At 38.2% G+C, this 25398-nt stretch overlaps 2 protein-coding genes across 2 annotated transcripts in view; one reads left to right on the plus strand and one right to left on the minus strand.

Moving 5' to 3' along the window:
• Positions 1–25398, plus strand: part of LOC139985093 (F-box only protein 9-like) — a 256710-nt gene that overhangs the window by 22595 nt on the left and 208717 nt on the right. The gene's annotated exons all lie outside the window — the stretch shown is intronic.
• LOC139985098 (matrix metalloproteinase-19-like) lies at positions 1545–13063 on the minus strand. Its single transcript, XM_071999296.1, has 3 exons — positions 12922–13063; positions 2155–2366; positions 1545–1687 (listed from the first exon to the last, which is right to left on the minus strand). Exons 1-3 carry the CDS (start codon positions 13016–13018, stop codon positions 1679–1681), a joined length of 318 nt encoding a protein of 105 aa, XP_071855397.1. The 5' UTR covers positions 13019–13063; the 3' UTR covers positions 1545–1678.

The raw sequence follows: 25398 nt of genomic DNA on the forward strand, positions 1-25398 counted from the left end.
AAAACGGACTGAGTGAGAACAAAACAATCGTTAACAACTCCCACTGTGTGTTGCCAATTTGAGCTAGCTTCACGTCCAGTTCTCATTTTACTATATTTATCCACAGTTGTAAAATATAGGACGGAAATCGCATTTGCGGCAGTCTATAATTGTTTTCTGGGAGAGAGGACCCCAGACCCATCTTATACGAAAGTCTACTTGGATTATCTGTCCCCTGATTTTTTTTCTGCAGACGCCCATGTATTTCCCCAAACTAAATTTCTTACCCATGAGATTTAAAACTTAAGGAATTTTAGGAGCATCATTGGGTCTGGGAAGTGTTATTTCCGGCGATCTGGGAGGTATATTTGCCAACAAAATCTTGCACGCTACGCGCGAACCCGTGGTCGCGCTCCGCTTAGATAGTATCAGAGAACAGACACGCGTCCCCATCATGATTCAAGACTGTTCAACGCCCATGCACCAATATGTTAACTGTGTCTGAATTTTCGAAAATACCCTGACTATCATTCTTAAACATACTTCCCTCCACTCCTGCAATTTTGACCGGTCTGTAAGGGGTTGAAGGAGGTTTTTTTTATATTGGTTGTTCATAGAGAAAATTTGTGCAACATTTTGGGTATGTTTTAAAGTGAATTTATTACACGAGAAATGTGAATTTTCAAATTCTAAACAAATAAATGGCTTAAAAACATGAAAAAGTGGGGCTAACGGGTATTGTAGGCCGCGACGTAGAATGACCTACAAAAGCAATGACCCACGAGAGATGCGATGAAGTCGAACATGATGTGTGACTGGTGACAAATCTTCAAAAAGGTTATGGATGGAAAAAAAAACTATTGGGATAGTCTTGGTTCTCAGGCAAAAGTGTACATCTGTTTGGTCATTTTCAAGCCCGAGTTGTGCCATTTCCGGTGATCTGGGGGTATCAAAACCAGAAATTTTCTTGTATGCTTCGCGCCAACCGATGGTGGCGCTCCGCTTAGATAGTAATTCGCGCCCCCCCCCCGGGTTAGAAAATCCTGGATACGCCCCTGGTCACGTATGTCACTCTACGAGGGTTACCTCTGAATAGTTACTATGACAGCATTATTCAATCAGAAGACAAGACTAAGTAAAAGGAAATGTCTCCAGAATAGTGATTTTACCAGGTACAATTAATCTAACATGCATTATTTACCAAGCAGAGAGTAATTCAATATCTTAGAGATCACGTTACATGTAGATTCAAGTAGAATCCATTTAGAGACATGCGTTTGAGAAGCATTTGTTCTACATCGGAGTCGTTGGTCCGTCGGTTGGACATCCCAACCAATGCTTTGTAGTCCATAATGGATAGCCAGAGTCAACTCTATCATTAGCATCGTCATAACGCCAGTAGAGTTCGTCCTTGAAGAAGTACGTGCGACCATTGCTCCATTGAAAGGCAGAATCTACAGTACCTTGATTGTACCCATGCCAATGAGTATTAATATCTAAGTTATTAAGACCCGGCGGATATGAAATTTCGTTTGAAATTTCGATGCACTGAAGGAGTTAGCTCACCTTTGAAGAAATATCCCTTGCCATTCCTTCCCCAAACGACGGCCGCGTCAATGTCGTCTGGTAGTCCTGGCCAATGATCTGCAATTCTTAAGGGGTAACCGTTATCTACTGTGGTTCCAGATGTACGCCAGTATTAATTTCCCTGTCAGAGATAAGAAAACTGGTATTTGAAAGTTGAAACTAGAGAGATTTTGAAACCTGTTGTTGAGAATGGTGATGTTTGTGCCCTTTATTTGTAATATGAACAGACCACTAACGATGATTTGAAGTGATAATTGACTTGTATAGTATATAACGATAAATGTTTGAGTGAAACCAGTTGCAGATGTTTCCGCCCATGTGGATGTTTAGTTTTAAAACGAATTCACATCAGCTATTGCGAAAGTGCACCATGCCTTACACAATGGTATAAAATCAACGAACATTCCGATAAAAATGCATAAGATTGTTGCCATTCTAAATTTAATTACTATTTAAAACATGAACCGGAAATGCCATTACCTCATATAGTAGACGGTGTCTCTTCTATACTAAGCGGTGTAGATATTAAACGGAAGATTCTCTCGCCCATTTATTAAACTACAGTATATCTTACAGGTTACAACTTACCTTAAAGAAGTAAGTTTTTCTATTAGGCCAGTAAACTGCAGCGTCGAGATTTGTTGGAAGACCGGGAAAGACATCACTTATGGGTTTAGGATACCCAGAGGCAACATCCGTGCCTGCGTCGTTCACCTGAATCACTCTTGCATTCTTGAATGCGTACGTCTTTCCATCAGAGGTTCTTGTTATTGCATCGAATTGTCCAGAAATACAATGACCTGTAAAAACAATGTTGTACATCATGTCTCAGTAATTTCCTAAGTGTGTGTATTTATGTATGCCTATTATCTGTTGCACCATGAACCCTACATGACAGCTGCTATTCATTGACTGGATGTGAACTCAGCATTTTGTTATCTATTAAGTTACATACAATTCGACGCCAGGGAAGACCACGGCATGTTTGGATTGTCCTCAACAACTCTTTTCTCTAACTTGGTAAGGATACTCAAAACCATGCACATTGGGGAAGTACATTAGAATATTATCGGTATTTTGATTTGCGACTAAAACTTTCGTACAAGTTTAAACTCAACGTAACATAACCTAGATGAATTTTTGCAGCTATTTATAAGTTTTTCTACACTGAGAAATGTATTTTTTGTTTCGAAATTTTCACTAGACAATGTTAATCAGCAGAAAAATGGATACCTGCTTATTTTTCCAAGAAGGTTATATTTTTCCAAGAAGGTTATAGTTTTCATGTTCCATACCACAATTAGAGTAGTGAACATCCACCCGAAAGGTTACCGTAACCGTCAAGGAAAGTAAATGGACTGAAGTGACTGTTTGTCATGTTTTCCATCATCATTAGTTTTTAAATGTTTGATGTTGGATTAAGACGATGAAATTAATTACTGATGGCGTAAAGTTCAGGAGGATTGAAATTCGTGGATGAACGAGGAAGATTCAGACGCCCAAAACTAACCGATCATCGTGGGTAAATTTGTATTAGACATGATAGTCCTAGCCATCAACGATCATATGGTGGGTAGGATATGTTAGTTGATAACTTGGAAGGTGGAGAATTGTATTTGAGGATAATGGAGCAATTAAAATGGTGCGACACTTGTACTCACTGTGGAGACAATTGTGAAATATGACTGTTTCAGGACAATGGAGGAAATAATTGTAGTACGTATGTATGATGCACTCACCGTGGAGACACTATTGATAATTTGATTATCCTAGGAAAATGGAGCAATTAATTGTGGTCAGACGCTATTGATAATTTTAAATGTTTAAAGGACAATGGTACGACACATGCACTTTATGATGAATTTGAAACATAAATGAAATTATCATGATAGTGTTCTATATCTCGACGAATTAACATTAGTCAGTGATAAATACTGTGACGATCGAGCACGTAGCCTTCTTCTCATATACATCTTACCAGGCCTTTAGACAAAAATATCAAATTTGTTGGCAGGTGGACTAACATATGAAGGAGGGACACAATGACTGTGTCCTCTAACATGTGAAGGTTATGTACACATTGCGGTGGCACAAATGGGGTAGGGTACAGTAGATTGCTGGTCCTAACCTACTGTGGGCATTAATGAAAGATTTAGTTTAGTTTAGCTTAGCTTAGCTTAGAAAAAAAGGATCAGGAGGGACACTCAAGTCCTCATCAATGACTCTATAGGAGAGAAGGAAAAAAATGAAGACACAAACACTCAGACCCGATTACATAGCTTAAAGTGCTTGTCCAAAGCATTCTAAAACCCATTCACGCTACTTGCAAGTACAACTTTCTCAGGCAAACCGTTTCACTCATTCACAACCCTATTAAAAAAGTTATGCCGAATATTAATCCTACTTTGTGACTTTTGAAGTTTAAGACTATGACCTCTGGATAAATTGTCAAAACCATACATAACCTTGAAAACCTGAATCAAGTCACCACGTAACCTCCTAAGCTCCAATGTGGTTAGATTCAACAGTTGTAACCGCCTATAATAATGAACACCCTTTAAGGAACTAATCATTCTAGTAGCCCTCCTCTGGGCCTGTTCCAGTACTTCCTTATCCTTAGCAAAATATGGGTTCCAAGCTTGCACAGCATACTCCAGATGAGGCCTAACCAACTGCTTATAAAGCCCAACAACTATATCCTCTTTCAGTAGAAACGCTGCTTTTACAGAGTAGTTTTGTTGGGAAAGCTATGAGCTGGTGCCAGAGGCATACCGACAGAAATTTAGGGGGGCTAGAAAAAATGATAATCAGACAGATGTAGAATTTGCCAGAATAAAGGAGCAAATGTTTGATAGGTGGCTCTACTCTAAGGATGTAGGGGAGAATTTTGTCAAATTACTACAATTGTTCCTAATTGAGGAATTTAAAAGATGTATCCACCCCGACATCAAAACTCATATTGATGAGAGAATGATTGACACCTTGCATGATGCGGCAACGAAAGCAGATGACTATGCCCTGAGCCACAAACTGAACCCAAATAAGTTTTACCAGGCTAGGAGCCAGAAACCCAAAATAAACACAGAGGTAAAAGGGACACCCGATTCAAAGGGAAACAGCGGCAAATGGAATTCTAGGGGCACGAAACCATTAAGTGGGAGTGGATTCAAAAAGCAAGTTACTTGCTATAATTGTAACAAACCTGGTCATCGCATGTCACAATGTTATCTGCTACAAAATCAAAATTCTCAAAGAAAACAGGAGGGATCCTCAAAATCACCCCCCTAATACAGTTGGATATGTTGCCTCACAGAGGAATTCGAATCGAAGTGACAAAGAAATCCAAAAGAAGGAATTTGCTAAAAATCAAGTGAATAAGGTATTCCAACCATTCATTATGGAGGGTAGCATACCAATTAGTGATGATTGTTCGCCCCAACAAATTAAGATTTTTAGGGACACAGGCTGTTCACAGTCGCTCATTTTAGAAGAAACGTTGCCCTTTGGTGAACAGAGTTCGACTGGAACGTGTGCATTAATCCATGGGATAAAGATGGAGACTATCAGTGTTCCCTTACACAGAGTAAACCTAGAGTGTGGTTTGGTGTCCGGCCAAGTGCTGGTTGGTGTTATGTCGGAATTGCCGATAAAAGGTGTTTCCATGATGCTTGGAAATGACCTGGCAGGGGATAAGGTTCTCCCTAATCCCATTGTTACATATACGCCCTCTAATGTTAGTAGCCACGAGGAAGATGAAATATATCCTGCGTGTGTAATGACTAGGGCAATGAGTAAAAAGGCAGTCTCGGAAGTGGAGGAGTCTGAGAGCTGTCAGGGTGATGTCTTCAATTTGGAAGACACATTTTTTAAGGTGTTGAATGACACAGAAAGTAGTTCGGGAGATAATCAAAAGGTAGAAAAGAAGATCCCTTGAGCCGCAACAAATTGATTTTAGAACAAAATCGTGACCCTGAACTGATAGATTTAGTTAAAGGGGCAGTGACCCCACAAGAAGCGGAGGATAACCCTGTCTGCTTCTACAAACAAAATGGCGTGGTGATGAGAAAATGGCGACCACTAGATGCGCCTGTAGATGAGGAATGGCAAGTGGTGCACCAAATTGTTGTACCCAAGGTGTACCACAGTGACGTCATGAGCATGGCCCATGATAGTCCAATGGCAGGACATTTAGGCGTCAGGAAAACCTGTGATAGGATCCTAAAACATTTTTGGTGGCCCAAAATCAGGAGTGATGTGGCTGATTACTGTAGGTCGTGCCATACATGTCAGGTGGTTGGGAAGCCCAACCAGAAAATACCACCTGCACCTTTGAAACCAATCCCTGCTTTTGATGAGCCTTTTAGTAGAGTCATTATAGATTGCGTTGGTCCTCTCCCTAAAACGAAATCAGGCAATCAATATGTCCTAACCATCATGTGTACATCGACCCGCTTTCCTGAAGCTATTCCGCTGAGGAATATTAAGGCAACTACAGTTGTGAAGGCCTTGACAAAGTTCTTCACTCTGGTTGTCCTTCCACAAAGTATTCAGTCTGATCAAGGATCTAATTTCACCTCCGGATTGTTTCAGCAGGTTATGTATCAATTAGGGATAGACCAGCACCTTTCAAGTGCGTATCATCCGGAATCACAGGGTGCTCTAGAGGAGATTCCACCAAACCCTAAAAAATATGATCAGGACGTACTGCCTTGAATTCCAGAAAGACTGGGATGAGGGCGTACACTTGTTGTTGTTTGCTGCTAGAGAAGCAGTGCAAGAAACGCTGGGATTTAGCCCATTTGAGCTAGTGTTCGGACATACAGTTCGAGGTCCGTTAAAGCACCTAAAGGAAAAGTGGCTCAGTGAAACATCTACCACTAATTTGTTGGACTATGTATCAAACTTTAAGCATAGGCTTAATAGGGCAAACGAAATAGCCAGACAAAATTTGGAGCAAGGTCAAGCCAAAATGAAACAATGGTATGACAAAAATGCAAAGAATAGAGTGTTCCAACCAGGAGATAAAGTTTTGGTATTATTTCCAATTCAAGGCCAACCATTACAAGCTAGATATTTTGGCCCATATGAAGTTGAGTCGAAGATGGGTGACGTAGATTATGTGGTCAAGACACCAGGTAGGCGTAAGAGTAGACAATTGTGTCATATTAATATGTTAAAGAAGTACATAGCGAGAAACGATGATAGTATGCCAAAGCCTATCTGCTCTTCAACGCATGCTGATGTCACCCAAGGTACGGATGTTGAACCTGATGTGACGAGTGACACAAATGCCGGAATTAAAAACAAAGAGTATAGTATAAAACTACAAAACTCTGATGTGCTTGGAAATTTGGAGCAAAAGTTTTCCCACTTATCTGGCACGCAGCAAATTGAAATGACAGAATTGGTAAAATATTATCAGAATATCTTTCCCGACACACCATCAAGAAGAAACGCTGCGTTTCATGACATTGATTTTGGTGACACCACGCCCATCAAACAACATCCGTACCGTGTGAATTATATGTAAGATAATGATATAATAGAGCCAAGTAGTAGTGAATGGAGTTCACCTTGTATTCTGATACCGAAACCAGATGGTACATATAGACTTGTGGCAGATATGAGAGCGGTCAATGAAAAATCAAAGACTGACTCATATCCCATACCTAGAATTGATGATTGCATTGACAAAATTGGAAATGCTAAATTTGTGAGTAAATTCGACCTTCTGAAAGGGTACTGGCAAGTTCCTCTCACTGAACATGCCAAAGAGATCACTGCATTTTGTACACCATTTGGCTTATATCAATACAAAGTTATGCCTTTCGGATTAAAGAATGCTCCTGCAACATTTCAAAGGATGGTTAATGAAATTGTAATGGAAATAGATGGTTGTGAAGCCTATGTCGATGACTTGATTGTATACAGTCAAACATGGGAGCAACACATGAGTCAACTTCGACAGTTGTTTCAGAAACTGTCTAAGGCGAAGTTGACTGTTAATTTGACGAAGAGTGAGTTTTGCCATGCCTCAGTGACTTACTTAGGTCATGTCGTAGGTCAAGGTCAAGTCAAACCACTGAAGGCCAAAGTGGAGGCAATAGAGCAATATCCAGCACCTACAAACAAGAAGGCGCTTATGAGATTCTTGGGTATGGTCGGATATTATAGGAAGTTCTGTCCGAACTTCTCGGACATTGCTAGTCCACTGACGGACTTATTGAAGAAGAATGTTACATTCCGTTGGACGGATGAATGTGAACGTGCCTTCCACAAGATTAAGTCAATCCTCATGGGTTCACCAATACTTGCCGCACCCAACTTTCATAAGCAATTCAAATTGGCTGTCGATGCTAGTGACATAGGATGTGGCAGTGTTGTATTGCAAGAGGGCGAAGATCAAGTTGACCACCCAATATGCTATTATTCAAAGAAGTTTGATAAGCACCAGAGAAATTATTCAACTATTGAAAAGGAATGTCTTGCACTCTTGTTATCACTGCAACATTTCGATGTATATTTACATACTACTGTCTACCCTGTGCTTGTGTTCACTGATCATAATCCTCTCACTTTCATACATAGAATGAAGAATAGGAATCAAAGATTAATGAGATGGAGTTTTACTTTACAAGAGTACAATCTTGATGTGAGGCACATAAAAGGAAAAGACAATGTGATGGCAGATGCTTTGTCCAGATTCACATAAATTTATTGTATATATGACAAGACAAAGATAATGTCACTATGCATGTGTATAAAGAACACTCAGAATTATTTATTATGCATAACTTAAAAGTTGTTTGATGAATGTTTAACGAAAATTTGTTCAAGTGTAACAAAGTTCATATTTTATGATATAGTATGTGATAAGATATAGCAGAATGTAAGAGATAAGAAAGTTTTCATTACATTCAAACTTTCCTTTAAGAGGGAGGGTGTTGCGAGGGCCCATTGTAGCTTAACGCTAGTCACTGCTAGTGAGGAACCTAATGTTATATGATAGAAAGTATTTAAAATTGCTTACGTGATAAATCAGTATTTGAGAAATTAGGTCGGGTTACCGTGTCAGAATGTTATGATACACGGTTGTTCTGGTATATTCCTTATGATGACGCGCTGGTCTCGGGTTAACGTCGGTTTACGTGAAATCGCGTGTAAGCTGTGGACTCATTTTCGTGGATTCTCTGGAATGTTCGCGAGATATGCAAAGGACTTCCAAGAATAGAGAAACTGGGTCAGGTGTATCGAGAAAGATCTAGATGATTCTTGACATGGCGAATCGTATAAAAGCCCGCCCAGATCGGAGAGTTTCTCAGTTTCTGAACGAATACAAGAGACGACACATATTATACCATTCTACTATTTATCGTCGGTGCTCAACTACCAGTAGTTTCTGAAGGATTGAGATATCGATAACAAGATTGATTCTACACTTCCATTCAGAATTTTGAAGAGGACTTTGCTGTGAAAGTACAGTGTGCCAGTCTTTATTTCGGAGAAGGTGAAGAATTTCTGTCTCCGTTGAGGAAGTTCGTTACGCCAGGAGTTGGTGGCTATAAAGCTGATTTTGGACTGACTCTGGTAATATTTAGTCGGCGAGAAGTTCGACTTGTGCTTCACTCTATTGTGGCTGGAAGTCCGTCTTCTATTTTGGAGCATCGCCGGAAAGAAGGTGACTGCTGTTTCTGGGATCGCGAGAAACTTCGTCGAGGACCAGTGAATTTTGCGGTACAACGGACCGAGAATCGTCGTCATCAAGGTCGTGGCCGCTGAGGGATATCGCCGTTGGAAGAGACCAGCGTGTTTTAAAGTGTATCCTATCTTATTAAGTTTGTGAGTAATTTTCTATATATTTGTAATTACCACTTGTTGTTGTTGGTTCGAAATCCATTGTTCAATATAGTTTACGTTCTCATTCAAATTCTCTAGACTCGTCAATTTGTCTGTGTTCCTTACGGAAACGAACCCAGGCTTGTGTCTCGTTAAAAATAAGTTATCGAGACCTCTCGCATTCCAACGTAACACAGTAAACTGAAGTTCCTCTTGATCATACCTAAACCCTATTACCTCTCTTAGCAGCTTCGAGACAATGTTTAGAAGGTTGCAGAGATGAGTCAATGTATATACCTAGGTTTCTTTCAACAAAGACCTCCTGCAACTCCCCATCATTAAGATTGTATGTATACTATTGGTTACTACTACCAATATGCATCACCTTGCATTTATCAATATTAAAAAGCATTTGTCATCCCTCAAACCAGAAACATATCTCCGTCAATGTTATTTATATAGGCAACAAACAACAAGGGACCCAAAACAGACCCTTGTGGAACCCCACTAGTAACGTCCTGCCAAGAAGAAGCACAGCCTTTAATTAAAACCCTCTGTTTCCTATTACCAAGCCAATTCTCGATCCAAGACAGTAAATTCCCATTGATAACCATACTCTTCAGCCTAAGTAAAAGACGCTGGCGGGGAACTTTATCAAAAGCCTTCTGAAAATCCAGGAACACAAAATCTACAGACTTCTGCCTATTTGGTGCGCTGGTAACATCTTCTATAAACTCAAGAATATGCAATGTTGAGATTCTCTGATCAAAGACTGACTACTGAAGTGACTGACCATAGACTTTGAACAGTAGACTCCATGACTTTACAAACAACACTAGTGAGACTAACGGGGCTATAATTACAGGGCTTAGACTTATCACCCTTCTTGAAAATTGGGGTAACATTAGCACATCTCAAGTCCTTAGGAACATAACCTTCATTCATAAATTTACTAAAAACCAATGAGAGTGGAACGTAGAAATGGTGTGCAAAAGTTTTCAACAACTACGAGGCATTGCATCAAGCCTAGAATCTTTAGAAACGTTTAAACAAAGCAGCACCTTTAAGACAACCTCATCCGAAAATAAGACCGTATCCAGGTTAGGACCATCACTTCCCCCATGAAAATCTGGAATACTACTCATGTCTTCCCTTCTGTTAAAACCGACACAAAATAGTTGTTCAAAAGATCTGCAAGATCCTGCTATAGTAACTAAATTATCTGCCTGTGGTGCCCAAAGAGAAACAATTGCATCTTTAACTTTCTGCTTTGACCTGACATAAGAAAAGCAGGCCTTTGGGTTATCCTTAACATTTAAGGTAATGTTACTTTCGAAATTCAATTTTGTATCAGAGACTAAGCGTTATACCTTTGGCTGATGATTCAGAATTAGTCCTCCTAGCCAACTTCCACATTCTACGTTTTTGCCTAATTGCACATCTAACTTTCTTATTCACTCAGGAAAGCATACTGCTTTTACGACGACGATTCTGCCATGAAACATGATTTTCCATAATGACCTTAACTTATCAGCTAAACAAATCCAAGACTGAGAAGCACTCATATCTCTAAACAAGTTAATCAAATATGTACCCTTTAGTAAAGTTTCAATTGCCTCTGTATCTGATCTCGTAAACTCAGGGACTTTTTCCTTGCTAACATAATTTACGACCTTACAAACAACATCAAAAGCTAGTATATCGTGATTGCCTCTGTATCTGATCTCGTAAAATCAGGGACTTTTTCCTAGCTAACATAATTTACGACCTAACAAACGACATCAAAAGCTAGTATATCATGATCGCTAGTTCCTAGTTTTCCTAGACCCGTCAAATCAGCAACATTGCTTGGATCAGAACTAAAGACAAGATCAAGGATGTTATCCCCCTAGTAGGGAAAGTAACATGCTGATGTAAAGAGCAATCTTGCACAACGTCTAGAAAGTTATTACCCATCCTAACACCGGAACCATCTATCCAATTAATGTCTGCAGGAAACTTAAAGTCGCCCATTATAGCAACATCACTTTTCGAAGCGGTGACATCACTATGTTCCGACGTCTCTACGTTCCGACGTCTCTATGTCCCGACGTCTCTATGTTCCGACAAAACGAAACAAATTCGGAGCAATTTTTTTAATCCAAAAGTGTGTTTGTACCAAGAAAAGTAGTTTTGTGACCCTAATATTTTTTTTTCGAATTGGAGCAAACATCAAGATATCGTTATCTTTGCTGCTGTCAGGAGAATGGTAAACAACGCAAATAGTTATAACATCACTGGACCTCCTGGAGTTGTTCGTGGACAACTCGCACAAGACAGAATTGACAAAATAATTTTAACAATTATATTTTTTCCAAACAATGGAATACAATATCTAACTTATGCGTTTGTTCTTGCCTTGCTACGTTCTAAGCCGCTAAACATGATTCTGAATAATGTGTTTAATCATTTGTTACAATAAGAATTCTAGTCAATTTTCGAACCTTTTGTACCCCAAAAACAAAAATAATAATAATAATATTAATGTGTACCAGTATTCCCGCAATATATCATATATGCATGTAAGTTATACTGCCAGAATATCTACGTAGAATCTGTGTATAGACTTTACGTATATACAGAGTTCACGAGAGATGTATGCTGCCAGTGAGGACTAGTTGCAAATTGGTCATTCCAATAGCAGAATATTTCTGTTATCATTGAGACGGTTTGAATTTTAAGGAGCAACCGTTGAAAGGATACGAGCAATGTCTCCACATTTTAATGATATCATTTCTTTACTATGATCAGGAACAGTTCCGGGACGTTTTGTGTCTTGTAGTATCAAAATCAAATGTATTCAAAAAAGCACCGGCTGGACAAGTAAGCTACTGGGATTCAAAAGCTAAACTTTCAATACTTGCAATGCATGATAAACCACGAACCATAACACAGAAAATAACATATTACGAGCAACCGTCTTCCCCCCCCCCCCTTTTTCATGTAATGCTGAATGTTGGGGCAGTATTTCTTTTGACCCCATGGAATTTATTGGCTGGAACAATGGCCAGTATAATCAGGGCGAACCAATGAGGGTACCAATTGAAGATTTTATTCAGGGGTCATCTAGACAGGGACGCGGCCCAGAATCGGACTCCACTAGAGCTCTGTGGGATACTATATACCTTTACCAGAGTGTGCCATACTCGATAAAGGTGGAGCTATAACAGCTGCGCTACTTGGGGCCTGGTCAGTACCTGGTTACCTTTCTTCCAATGTAACGTTTTTCCTTTGTCGATACCATGCTCTATTAGAGCGATAAAATCCATGAAAGCCAAGTATAACCACATTATATGCAACAAGAAACTATCTAAACTGTCAAGCATTGGACATTGTCGGAAAGGAATAGATTGAAGCAGACGTGTTTCAAAAACGCCAGTACTTTAACCTTACGAAATCTGTAGTTCGATTTAAACTTGAAAGATTAGCTCCAAGCTTAGGATATGGCTTCCCATTATATAACATGAAAATAAGACTTACCTGCAAATGTGTATGATGGTACTACGAGCAGCACCACAAGAAGGAGCGCCCCGCTTCGGTGTTGACGTTGGATCATGATGTGCAGCGCGTAGGTCATCTGTCGTCTCAAAATTTAAACTTAATAATCCTGATTCAGTTTTTAATTTTGTAGGTGTCTGCATCAACCTGATAACAATCGAAGCAAAACTACGGAGAGCCAGACGTTCCATAAATGTCACAAGTTACAAGTTTTCGGCCTGCTTATGTTGAATTTGACATATTGATGGATGTAAAGACATATTGTATTTTGTATTTCTTTTTCGACATGTTCATATGGAATTGTAAAATGTTGATGTCGAATTGGACATATATATATATTAACTTTGACACTTCACTTTCTTTTTCGACATTTTTGGAACGTTTGGCTCTCCGTACAAAACTATAGACTATAATATCGCATGATGTCAAGGTTGTATCAAGAAGATGTATGTCTCTTCTCCCTGGTCTAACCAGTTGTGGTTTTTCTGCTACTTGAGTCATTAGTCATAGCTAAAATAACGAGAGGAATTCAATCCAAACAAATATGTATGTATGTGTGTGTGTGTATGGGTGTATATGTGTGGGTGTATGTGTGCGTGTATGTGTGTATGTATGCGTGTATGTATGTAAACATTCATACAGAATGGTAATTACAAGATGCTTGGAATGACTCCTCCTTAGTGACTGTTTCGCCTTACATGAATGCTTTTTCTATGTCTGAAACTGTCTAAATTACTTCACATTTGATATGTAAATGAAGTTTAGTGGATCTCCACTTTGACCTATGACCTTGCTCTCATTCAATTACAGACGTCATTTTTCATTTCTTCAGTTGTCATGTGAGTAACTTCCATGATTCATTACACTTTGCAGCTTAGTATTATTGGTCAAAGCTAATACTCCATATAAGAAGATTTGCAGGGACCAGATCGTATAGATATACAAAAGAAAAAACACTTGTTGAGTGCACAGAACTAGAAGAAGTCGAAACCTCTGTAACGTTCTACAAATAATCATTCTTTGAGATATAAATTTTGGGTTACGATGCAGAAGGCTCAGTAACTTTTGCGGTCGTGCTGGCGTGTGCGCATGTGCGTAAGTGTGTGTTTGTGACGGCTAGCTTGTAAACACGATATCTCAACAAACACAATATAAATCAAGGTCGTACTTGGTAGGTACATCCCCCATGATGTGTAGATGTGCCCTACTGTTTTTTTTTTGTTCCCATTTCATGAATATTAATGAGCGGGCTGGGCTCAATAGAAAATTCATTAAATGCCAATATCTCTTCAAGCGTATATCCGATTTAGTTCATTCTTGGTATGTGATGTAACTATATTGTAAGTACTTGTTCTTTACAACAACAATTTAACTTCATTATTTTATACGGCTGGGTCCCCAGGGGCTTAATGGGAGATTGTCAAAAATGGCCTGTAAACACGATATTTCAGCAACCACAAGTTCAATCAATGTGATACTTACGAGATAAATGCCCCATGATGAGTACATGTAAACACATTTTAATGACGTCTCCGACTTTGTGCCATTAATATTCCTCAAATTGCAAGAAATGGCTATTAAACTAAAGACAAGCATCAAATGTTCCATGATTTTCATCCTTGGCATCAACCGTGTTTTTTATTCTTGTGCATATAATGAATATTAATCATGCAGTAAACATAAAATTCATAAACAGATGTCTCTGAAATAGTATGTCTAATTAGCTTCATACATTATACTTGGATAATGCAGTGTAAGTACATAGATAATTTGCTTATGAGACCATAACATTTGACCAAATGAATAGTCCTGCATGTATCTCATTTCTTTATACACTATGTCACTAAACAGACTTTGCCAACATGATAACTGATTCCTGGTATACCTTCCTTCATATGTTTGCCGCATCAGTCATTATGGATGATCCTCTTGATTGTTGGTGTGCACACGGTCATGAATACTATTAGCCCTTTATAAACCATTGATATCGTATTAGGTGTTCCCATATAAATGTGAACAAATTAACAAAATGCAAGACATTAAAACAAAACATTAGGACAGCAGCGGAGCAGCCTCTTGCTTGGTACTTTCGTATCATCACAAACTGTTCCATTTTTTCATGATATTAAACTTATTTGATAAATTGATCTGATATAGCGAGTATACACGCTAACAAACCGATTCGCATGGAAAACGGTGGTTGCAAGTTGTTTATATTATGTTACACAGGGAAAAACTTACTAGAAAGAATACAAATATCGTTTTGCTCCCTTCTTTGTGCAACGTATATAATCCTAATTTATATTATTTGATTTATATTGTTTCCAAATGACATTGTGAATGCTATAATGAAACAAATACGAAAAGATTATTGTAACGTTTGCGTTCTATTTCCGGGGTTTTATTAAAACAAAGTAGACATATTGAACTTTCAAAACTATCCATCATTAGGTCTACATACAATTTCCAGTACAATGTATTTTTACACAATATCAATACACTTGAGTTTATTTTATACAACACTACCGTATAATGTTAACATATTGTTAAAGAGGTTGGAAATGGCTGACACAGGCTCACTTTATTTACTTAGACCTACTGATTATTTCAAGAGTGGCCGTCTTTTAAAAACAAAACACTAACAAAGTTGACCAGTTCTCAACAACTTCTCCTGAATACGAACGAGGAAGTAACTTTACCCGCAACCCGCAGAGTTGTTTGTCACATATGTTTCTTTCATGTTTTTCTGGGGGGGGGGGGTGGAAATATCGCTTCCTCATCAGTATGATATTCAACCTCATTTAAAGTATATATTATCGTATTTTTATTACAAATAAGTGGCGTAAACATGTTTTGAAAGCAATTCCCATGACAGCAGTCTGTAATCAAGAGTCTAAATCCCGATATAACGCAATGTTTGGCTTCCTATTCCGTACTGCAAAGACAAAAACAAACATATATGGTTACAACACTATAGTCATCCAAGTACATCTATGAAACTTGATGTTATTGGAAGAATAGAAAAAAAATAGTCCTTCTGAAATTAAAGATTACGACAGAAGTTAAAGTTCTTATAGATAGAGGGAGCGAGTTCCAATGAACAGGACCACATTTGCAGAGAGGAAGATCGCCGTAGGATCGCATTCGAGTATTTGAAATGACCAAAAGATTTTGATTTGAACTACGGAGACATGTAGATGATTGATGGGGATGCAAGAGCCCCTTTGTATAAGAAGGAGAGCCAGTAGTAAGGGCATGGTAAATAATAAGAAGTGCCTGAAAAATGACTTTCTGCTCTATGGGCAAAAAGTGAAGTCAGGAAAAATTGTGCTTAAATATGTTGGTGTCCTATTATACGTCTAACAGCTGTATTCCTAATAGGCTGAAGCTTCAGTAATATGGTTGTGGTAACCGACAAAGCAAGGAATTACATTAGTCAATGTTACTCTCAATGAATGCAAGAACAAGCTGTTCTACAGACTTATTCTTCAGATAAACACGGATTTTACCTGTTACGCAAGTGAAAATATGCAGACTTGATATTTAGAGTTGTCAAAGTGCTCCAAGGATAGCGTGGGTTAACATGTATGGCTACCACTGCACTACGAATATGTTTAGGCATCGTAACCACTAAACATATTCGTGTTGTGGTTTAAGATATATGCAATATTTCATATTTTGTCTAAATTGCAAGCAGTTCTTCTTGGACATTTTCCATGTACTGTGCAATTTTTCTCTTAAGGCTCATTTTGAAGTTATCGAAGATAAAGACTGACCTATAGTGCAGATTTACAATTATAACAGATTGTGAGAAACAGCCGAGTATCGAATTAGTACTTGTCATCGGATTAGAAATATAAGTTTGTACCTTTGTGTTTTCTTTGTTTTGTTAACTAATATTGTAAAATGTCGTTACGGTAGTAACGTCAGTAAGTGCAACCCCTGAAAATCCTTTAACCATGTATGATTCCATATAAATGGTTTTTTACTGGTAAAGATTCTCGAAATCCTTCTTGATTATTTCTGGGGCATAAAATATGACTTTTTCTTCCAATTGATTTTCTTCAACATTACCATCACTAAAGCTATATATGAAGTATTCATTCATTCTGTCTTGTAAGTGTAATAATGCTGTAAAATTATGGTAATTTAACACTTTCAAAGGAAAGTATAAACAGTACTGTCAATCATTTTATAATTTTGTGAAACACGACACAAGTTGTCTTCACCTCATTGCACATTTGTCGAGGTTTCTCAACAGTTATATCGGACAATGTTTCCAGTGCAAATATTATGTCTATATACTGTCCTCTCATATCGTGCTTCCTTGAATCACTCGGGTAGGGGGGGGGGGAGGACCGGTGAAAAGAACCCTGACAGGAAAGAAGAAGGAATTAAAACGAACCCTGTCCTGGGAGGGAGAAGGGCTTTAGGTTGCCGTATTTGAGCGTCGAGAGGACGGTGCCATATCAAAGAAAATTGTCCCCCCAAAAACTCAACAAAAAGCCATGGTTTGGCTTGGTTCAATGTGGACTCTCCTTTGGGAGCTATACCGCTATGTATTGCTGCACCTCGGCTCTGTTGCTCCTTGCTATACGCAACTGACTGGCAATAATGAAGTCTCTAACCTTTATCTGCAGAGAGAAAAACAAACATTTTAAAATTGCTGAAACTGTTCGGATGAGTGCAGAAGCTTTGATGCATAACATCCCCACTGAATGTTTTAGACTTAACGAAAATGAATAAATAGGCTTATAGATATTATAGTTAATAGGGTGTTTACGAGTAATGGCCTTCGCCCAAACTACATTTTGCTATTATAATAGAGCAAATGGAAAATGCTCATCGTTCATTGTACACAAAATCAAAGAAGAAGGGGGAAAAAACTTAAATAGAAGCACATATAATTCCTATACTCCTTGGGTTTTGTAGGCCTCTAGTAAGTACCGATGACTTGGACGAACGTTAAGTCCCATTCCAACATTGTCCTCTGAGTTGTTATGAACCATCCAACCAACCCTATTTCTTTGCGTCTCGTCACTGTTACAAACCCTGTATCCCTATTGTCATGCCGCAGCACCTGACCCGGTGCCCCCTACACGATGGCTGAGCCTCGTTTTATAGTTATGCTCTATAGACCCAACTATAGCACGCTATCAAGTTTCTTGAGATTACGTAATCGACCTGCCTTGGTCGTAAAATGGCCTCTTTTTACCAATTAGTCTGCAGCGCCTGCCACATACTTTTTTCTTGTATGAGGGTCTTTGTGTAAATGCTATAGCGTGTTATAATTGGAGCCAATAAAGCAGATCTTTAATCCAACAAATTGTATGATGACCTTATTCTCCTAAGGCAGTGCTGGTAGTCGAGTAACCAAGCGTACGTATTAATTACCCTCCCATGAAAATATGCTGGGCGGAATCTGAAAACAATTTGAGACCATTTGATATGTCGGTTTATCTCCTAGTTGCTTTTCCGCAACGAAGGCGCTTATAATGGGTGAAAGAACGACGATGTCAATACCTTCCAAGCATGCAACCGAACACTTCAGTCCACCTCAATTTTTCTTTTAAAATGTTGCCTTCCCATATCCAGAAATCCATAAAATACAACTAGCCTGGACACTCAGAATGAAAAGACATCATTTTACTCACGGTGCGCTTTTTGAGTCACTCATTTTGTGCTCATCGCATTCACCGCATCATGCGTTTTTCTCGGCATTTACTGTTTCTGCTTCACTGTCATCGATGCGACTGTCCGTTCTAGCAACATGTTCAACTTGGGCCTGTCCTGCAGCACCAGATGAAAGAGGTTATTCAACAATATGCTGCTACCCCCTATAATCCAGAGCGAATCTCTGATATCCATCCTCGTGATTTGAATTTCCTTATCAGTGAGAACTTATTTTTCGACGCTCTTTTATTAGAGATACGGGGGAAATCAATTTCATACTCCTCATTTAAGAAAAAGGAAGGTAGTCGCAGGGAATCTGACCTTTTGACCGAATTGAAAATCTTGAGCGCCATTATTACATTTTTGATCTGAATCATCTTGAGATTCTCAAAGACAAGAATAAAGAGCTTGAATCTTTGCGTAAAACAAAGATGGAGGGGCCATGTTGCGGTCCATGGTCAAATTGTTAGAAACTGGTGAAAAGCCGTCCTCGTATTTCTTGAGTTTAGAGAAAAGAAATTGTGCAAATAAAACGATTCAAACAATTACTGGATCGGATGGTATTTGTAAATTTACCAACAAGGCCATTTTTAGATGAAACTTATGGTTTTTACAAAAGTAGTATGATACAAGAAATAACCATGATGTTATGTTACAAGACTTTGTAAAAACTGATAATTTTACTTGTTTACATGATGAACAAAGTGAGGGTCTTGATGGCCCAATTCAGCATGATGAACTTCTAAGTGCCCTCAAAAAGATGAGTGATAATAAGAGTCTTGGTTTAGACGGTTATACTGTTGAATTCTATAAAGTGTTTTTTAACGATCTCTCATGGTTTTTATTAAGGTCACTAAATGAATCCTATGATACTGGTTGTCTTTCAATCACATAAAGACGTGGTTTAATTACATTGCTTCCAAATGGGCAAAAGCCACGCCATCTCTTTAAAAACTGGCGTCCAATCTCTCTCCTTAATGTATCCTACAAGCTTGCATCATCATGTATTGCCAACAGGTTAAAGCAGGTTTTACCTCATTTGATTAGTTCTGATCAGTCAGGGTTTATTGCAGGTATATAGATTCCTTGGGGAGAATATAAGACAGGTTGACGATATTATGAGTTACACTGAGTTAAATAATATTCCAGGTTCTAACTCTTAATCGATTTTGAAAAAGCATTCGACTCAGTTTCACATGAATGTATTTTCAAAACGCTAAATTTGTTTAATTTTGGGGAAGGCTTTAAAAGATTGATCTCAGTTTTTTACAAAAAATGCACAATCTTCAGTCTTGGTCAATGGCCACATGACCCGATTTTTTATATTAAATCTGGATACGGTCAAGTGGATGGTCTTTCACCTTATATTTTTCTTCTGTGTTCTCAGATTTTAAACATTGCCATTAATAATTGTGCGGATATTAAGGGTATTATCATAGGTGATATGGAATATAAAGTTTTACAATATGCCGATGACACAACTATTATTTTAGATGGCACTGAAAATTCTCTTTCAAAAACTAAATTAATTCCAAGTTCATAACTTTTTTTATGGAGAGGTAAAGTAGGTAGGATCAGTAGAAATCAAATGGCGCTTCCCGTTACAAAAGGGGGTGCTGGCATGATTCAATTTGAACCTTTCGATAAGGCACTTAAGATTACTTGGATTCGTAGATAATTGCTTAAATATAACATTGACAGTAAGGTGTATAATTTATATAAAGTCAATACTCCTAATTGTAATCTTGATTACTCTTCTGGTACTTATTTGGATAGAGTTATTAAAGAAAGTAAAAATACCTTTTGGAAAAGTGTTTTTTCAGCCTGAAAGGATTTCATCGTTTCGCTCAACCCCCAAAATATTCATGAGGTTTTAAGTTCCAGTATTTGGCACAATGAAAAAAATTAAGGTGGGTAATATATGCATTTTGTATAAAGATTGGCAAAGACATGGTATATTATATGTTAACTATCTGATAAACTCTAAGGTGAGTTCTTATCTGCTGATGAGATTTATACAAAATATGATGTTAGAACAAATTTTCTTCACTTGCATGGTATTAAAAAGGCAATAGAGAAATCCTTTTCTGGTCTTTTATAGGTCAGAGAAATAATTCTCTTGCACTCCAATTTCAAGGCTTTCATATAAAAACTGTTCTATTATGGATCCAAAAGTTTAATAATATTTTATTAACAAATAATAAGGTCCAATATAAATGTATTCACTTCTTTCTAAAGTAGATTGGTATAAGGTGTGCTCATACAACTGGAAATGTACTTCTGAGGTGAAGCTCCGTTGGTTTCAATTTCGTCTTCTTAACAGAGTTTTAGGGACAAATACTCTCAAAACCAATGATCCATTGTGCCCTTTTTGTAGTGTGGCAGATGAGAGTTTAATTCATTTATTTTGGGAATGCGGCTTCACCCAGAAAGGTTGGAGGCATTTTCAAAACTGGGTTCAAATCAAACTGAATATCAATATTGCAGTCAGTAAAGAGCTTGTTCTGTTTGGAAATTATTTGTACAAAGACTATGTGTTTAATAACATCATTCTGGTTCTGAAATTTTGTGTTGACAAAAGTAAGGTTAAAAATGAGAAACCTTCCTTCAGCTTTAGTAAAACTGATTTAAAGAATTTTTATCTAAAAGAAAAGTTTATGTATCAAACTAATTGTAAGCAAAATGCTTTGGATATCAGATGGCATAACCGGAAATCTTTATTGAAGTTTAATGATTTATTGGTTGTTGTTGATAACATTGAATAATGGTCATACAGTATATGTTATTATGAATTGTACACTGTTTGGACTCTTGATAGAATGCTAAAGAAAACGGGGGCCCCGAGTTGGCCCCGTTTGAAGTCCTGAGAGGGGGGGGGGGGCGTTATAGTACCTGGATATATACTACTGTTAAGTATATCTCAAAGCTATTTAGGCTACACTATTTACAAGAGGAGAGGTATAATTGTTCTAATACCTGTACAATATATAAATGAAATGAGGAGAAGATGGCAAGTAATACTAGTATTACTAGCCAAGGCCTGTGACTTTTATGCCTGTGATGACGAGATACTGATTTAAATGTCTTTCCCGCCGTCCTCAGAATGAATTCAGAGTTAATTGTTATAGAAAGAAGACAAACGGTATCTTGTTAGATGTAACTCTCACCAATCGTCATTGGAGAGTAAACAAGGTATTTCTGTTTATGAATGATAACTGTTCGCACTCAAATTAAATGCACACATTAGCTATACTGTTGTTCGGCTGGGCTGTTTACCTACCAATCGTGAGCGGACGCTGTACCTCGTTACTCCACTATTCGCCTTACATCTGACCACACAGTCAATTATCAGAATTAAACATCTTACCATGTCTTCCACTTTTATTCCTATTAAGAAGGCGTAGTTAAACTTTGATATCTAACTCCAAGAGCCCTCTCAACAGTATTTCGACTATATTTTATTCCTATATACTATTTTCTTTAAAAGAAAAAAACCGTTCTGTATCTCCGCTCGTGTCACTCACTACGCTAACCACATGATGTCTCCCATACACAAGTGAGCCTTGTGTAGTAAGATACATTTAAATTCCACCAGTTCAACAATTAACAGCAGATATGGACTGGAAGTAAGTAGTGTGGTAGAAATGTTCAGAGGTGATATTGAAGTAACCAAGGATATTAAAGGGTGTGAAGACTCGCGCAATAGAAACGTCTAATGCCGGTCATTTGACCTGGTTTCGAATGAGGTGTAACGGAAGTGTTTAACACCACCATCGATCCCAGAAAATACACACACAGCTTGCTACCGTCGGTAATTAGAGTGTACAGTCAGTACATACAGCTGCGGTCAATACCCACAGCACAGTATACAAACGATAAAGCGATGGACACCTCAGGTCCAGCTAAAGATAACAAGGTATCACGTTTCATTACTGTCTGCATTTTGTAACGACACGAATAAAACGTCGCTTGCAAGCAGCAGAAAGTTAACTTTTTCAGATGGCCGCACGCGGTTTGGGGCGAGTCTTCAATGCCTTTAGGTTCATTGCATCAAGTTAGGAGACTGCTAAATGGCTACCTGTTGACATTTGAGAATGAGAATCAAACTTAAGTATTTATATATGTCCCGCTCCAGTCCATTTCTTTATCTCAAATTTTCATTTACAAAATCAAAACCTGTAGAAAAAAATTATACAATGTGTTATATGGTGTGCCCCACTCTTGAAATGTAATCAACTACGAGGACGGGCCAACATTTTATATTTGCAGTTGTCCAAATTTATAGACAATTTCAAGGGTTGAAATGTGGATGGAGTGTGAAAGGAAGAATAATTCCTCAAAGGTAACTTGCTGCCTTCTAACCGCTGGAGTTCAATCGGTCCATTGGTAAGACGGACTTTCGCAGAGTTTCTCATGCCAAACTGCCTGTCTTCCCGTCGGTGCATGTATATATATATATATATATATATATATATATATATATATATATATATATATATATATATATATATATATATATATATATATATATATATATATATATATATATATAAATATATCAAAGATGTGTTGCAGTGGTTTTAGGTATTCCTATGAATACATTTTTAAAGAGGCATTCTGTTGGTAGACGTAATACTTATCCCAAGGAGAACAGCATTCCACAAATTAAGTTGGGAACCATATCTCTGTGCCTTGTCCCTAAGTCGATAACATTCTTGATCGCAGGATGTCACCTGCTCAGTTGACTGGATTAACACTCAATTTATCCATATCAGGATGTCACATTAGAATCAGAAACTCTAAACTAAAAGCCTGAAACTCTCAACTGTCTGTCATTTGACCTTCCAAACATTTCTTATGCTCCTCTCTTGTGCATTTCATTATAGTCAGCACTAAGAAATTCCTAATATAGTTCCTTGTAGTAAGTTATTGTTCAGATGCAGCCATCTCGAAGGCAACGGTATGTTAAGCCAGTTAAGGCTAGGAATTAGGCAAATCCCCTTTATTTCATTACGCTCAAGAATGCTAAGTATCTGGGGATAGTTAAAATATTGCAGCTAGATAGTCAGTCACACGTTAACATCTCAGGTGACCACTTCGTTAGGAGGGGCGGAAAGAATTCAGGCAAGACGCCCGAAATAGTTAGTTACACACGGCACAGGAAAATGGTATTTTATAGCCAGAATTTTGGCAGAGTGTGTTCTAAATTATAACCTGTGGAACTTTCAGTATTATTAGCCTGGAAGGGGCCGCTTTTTTTCTTTGGTGACACAGGAGTTGATCACAGTAGCTGGTTCATGATGCCTTCACGGTAGGTGTTCGTAAAAAGCTTTAACTTCGTATTGCAATCTTCTTGAATTGTGATTGTTTTGAATAATAATAATATTAATAATAAATTACATTTCATATAGCGCTTAATACAGCGTTTCAAAGCGCTTTACAAAGTAGGAAAGAGACACAGGAAACCAAGGGGAAAATGAAACTAGGAATCAAACAGAAATGTTTTAAGTTGTTTCTTGAAAATACAAAGGGAGAGAGAGTCACGAACGTGAAATGGGAGTTCGTTCCAAAGAGAAGGTGCAGCGACAGAAAGGGCACGATCGCAATAACGACTGCGGCTACGTGGACCAGGAGTTAATTGCAAATGCGCATGAAAGGTATAGCGAAGCGTAACTGTAGTTGACCGACGCGCAGGAGTAAGCAGGTCAGTGGTATATTGTGGGGCAAGCCCGTTGATCGCTTTGTAGGTGTGAAGTAGGATCTTGAACTGGATGCGCTGAGAGAAGCCAATGCAATGAACGGAGCACAGGAGTGATGTAATCAAACTTTTTAGTGAGTGAGACTAGGCGCGCAGCAGCGTTCTGAATTCTCCGAAGGGGAGCTATATGAGAAACTGGCAAGGAAACAAAAGCGTGAACCAGTCGTTCAGTTGAGCCTTTGATCTAGATACCTCATGAGTTTACCAATTTTGTAAATACCATACGCAGCTGCTGAACGACAAGTGTTCTGAATATGTTTTCGCATTCGTCAAGCAAGACATCAAGATCACGTGTATTTTCGGAAGGAGTTATGACATCTGTACCAACAGTGAGGTCAGGTAGGTTACTCGAATCTCTTAACTGGGAGGTGACGTGGATGACTTTGGTCTTGAATCGTTAAGGAGTAAACTGTTGCAAGTGGACTATTGCTTGATGTTAGTGATACAATTGGAGAAACTGGTTAGACATGTATCATGATCAAAGTGAATGTTTTCTAAGCTTTCAATATTCTTTGTATTAAGAATTTCATTAAAATGCAACCTATCCTACATATCGCTGACCAGAATTTAATTAACGTACCTAAAAATGGTACCTTTTTTAGAGAAGTAATCCAAGTAGTGTCTGCCACACATATGTACGTGAAAACGTAGTTTCCTTGGCCCGTCTGTTGCTATGTATGAAATTTACTAGGGTCGAAAATCCTTCACAACTTCCGACTGGCATCAAGCACCAGCCTTTGATGTGCCAAATTTGTTGTTTCTTTGCTCAATCTATCTAACTTACTGCATACTAAGTCTAATTTAGGCCTATAGGCTAACTTAGGCCTAGGCTAACTTAGGCCTAGGCTACAACGTAGAGAGGAGCGTTCTTTCTTTCTCGTCGTTATCAACATTAGACACTTTCTCATATTCCCTAACAATAAAATGGGGAAAACGCAGACACAAGAAGCAAATCTCAATGAACTGATCGTTTTAAGCTTAGCATGAAAGACAATAACGTAGATGACTACAAACTCGTAAAAACCAGG

The sequence above is a fragment of the Apostichopus japonicus genome, chromosome 17 (assembly GCF_037975245.1).
Source record: "Apostichopus japonicus isolate 1M-3 chromosome 17, ASM3797524v1, whole genome shotgun sequence".
NCBI lineage: Eukaryota > Metazoa > Echinodermata > Holothuroidea > Aspidochirotida > Stichopodidae > Apostichopus > Apostichopus japonicus.

Bases quoted from the DNA above. Each gene is read 5' to 3' on its own strand.
- LOC139985098 (XM_071999296.1), bottom strand. From the start codon at position 13,018: ATGACCTACGCGCTGCACATCATGATCCAACGTCAACACCGAAGCGGG. The intron at 2,367-12,921 runs GTAAGTCTTATT...TTGTTTTTACAG, and splicing joins ACCATCATACACATTTGCAG to GTCATTGTATTTCTGGACAA.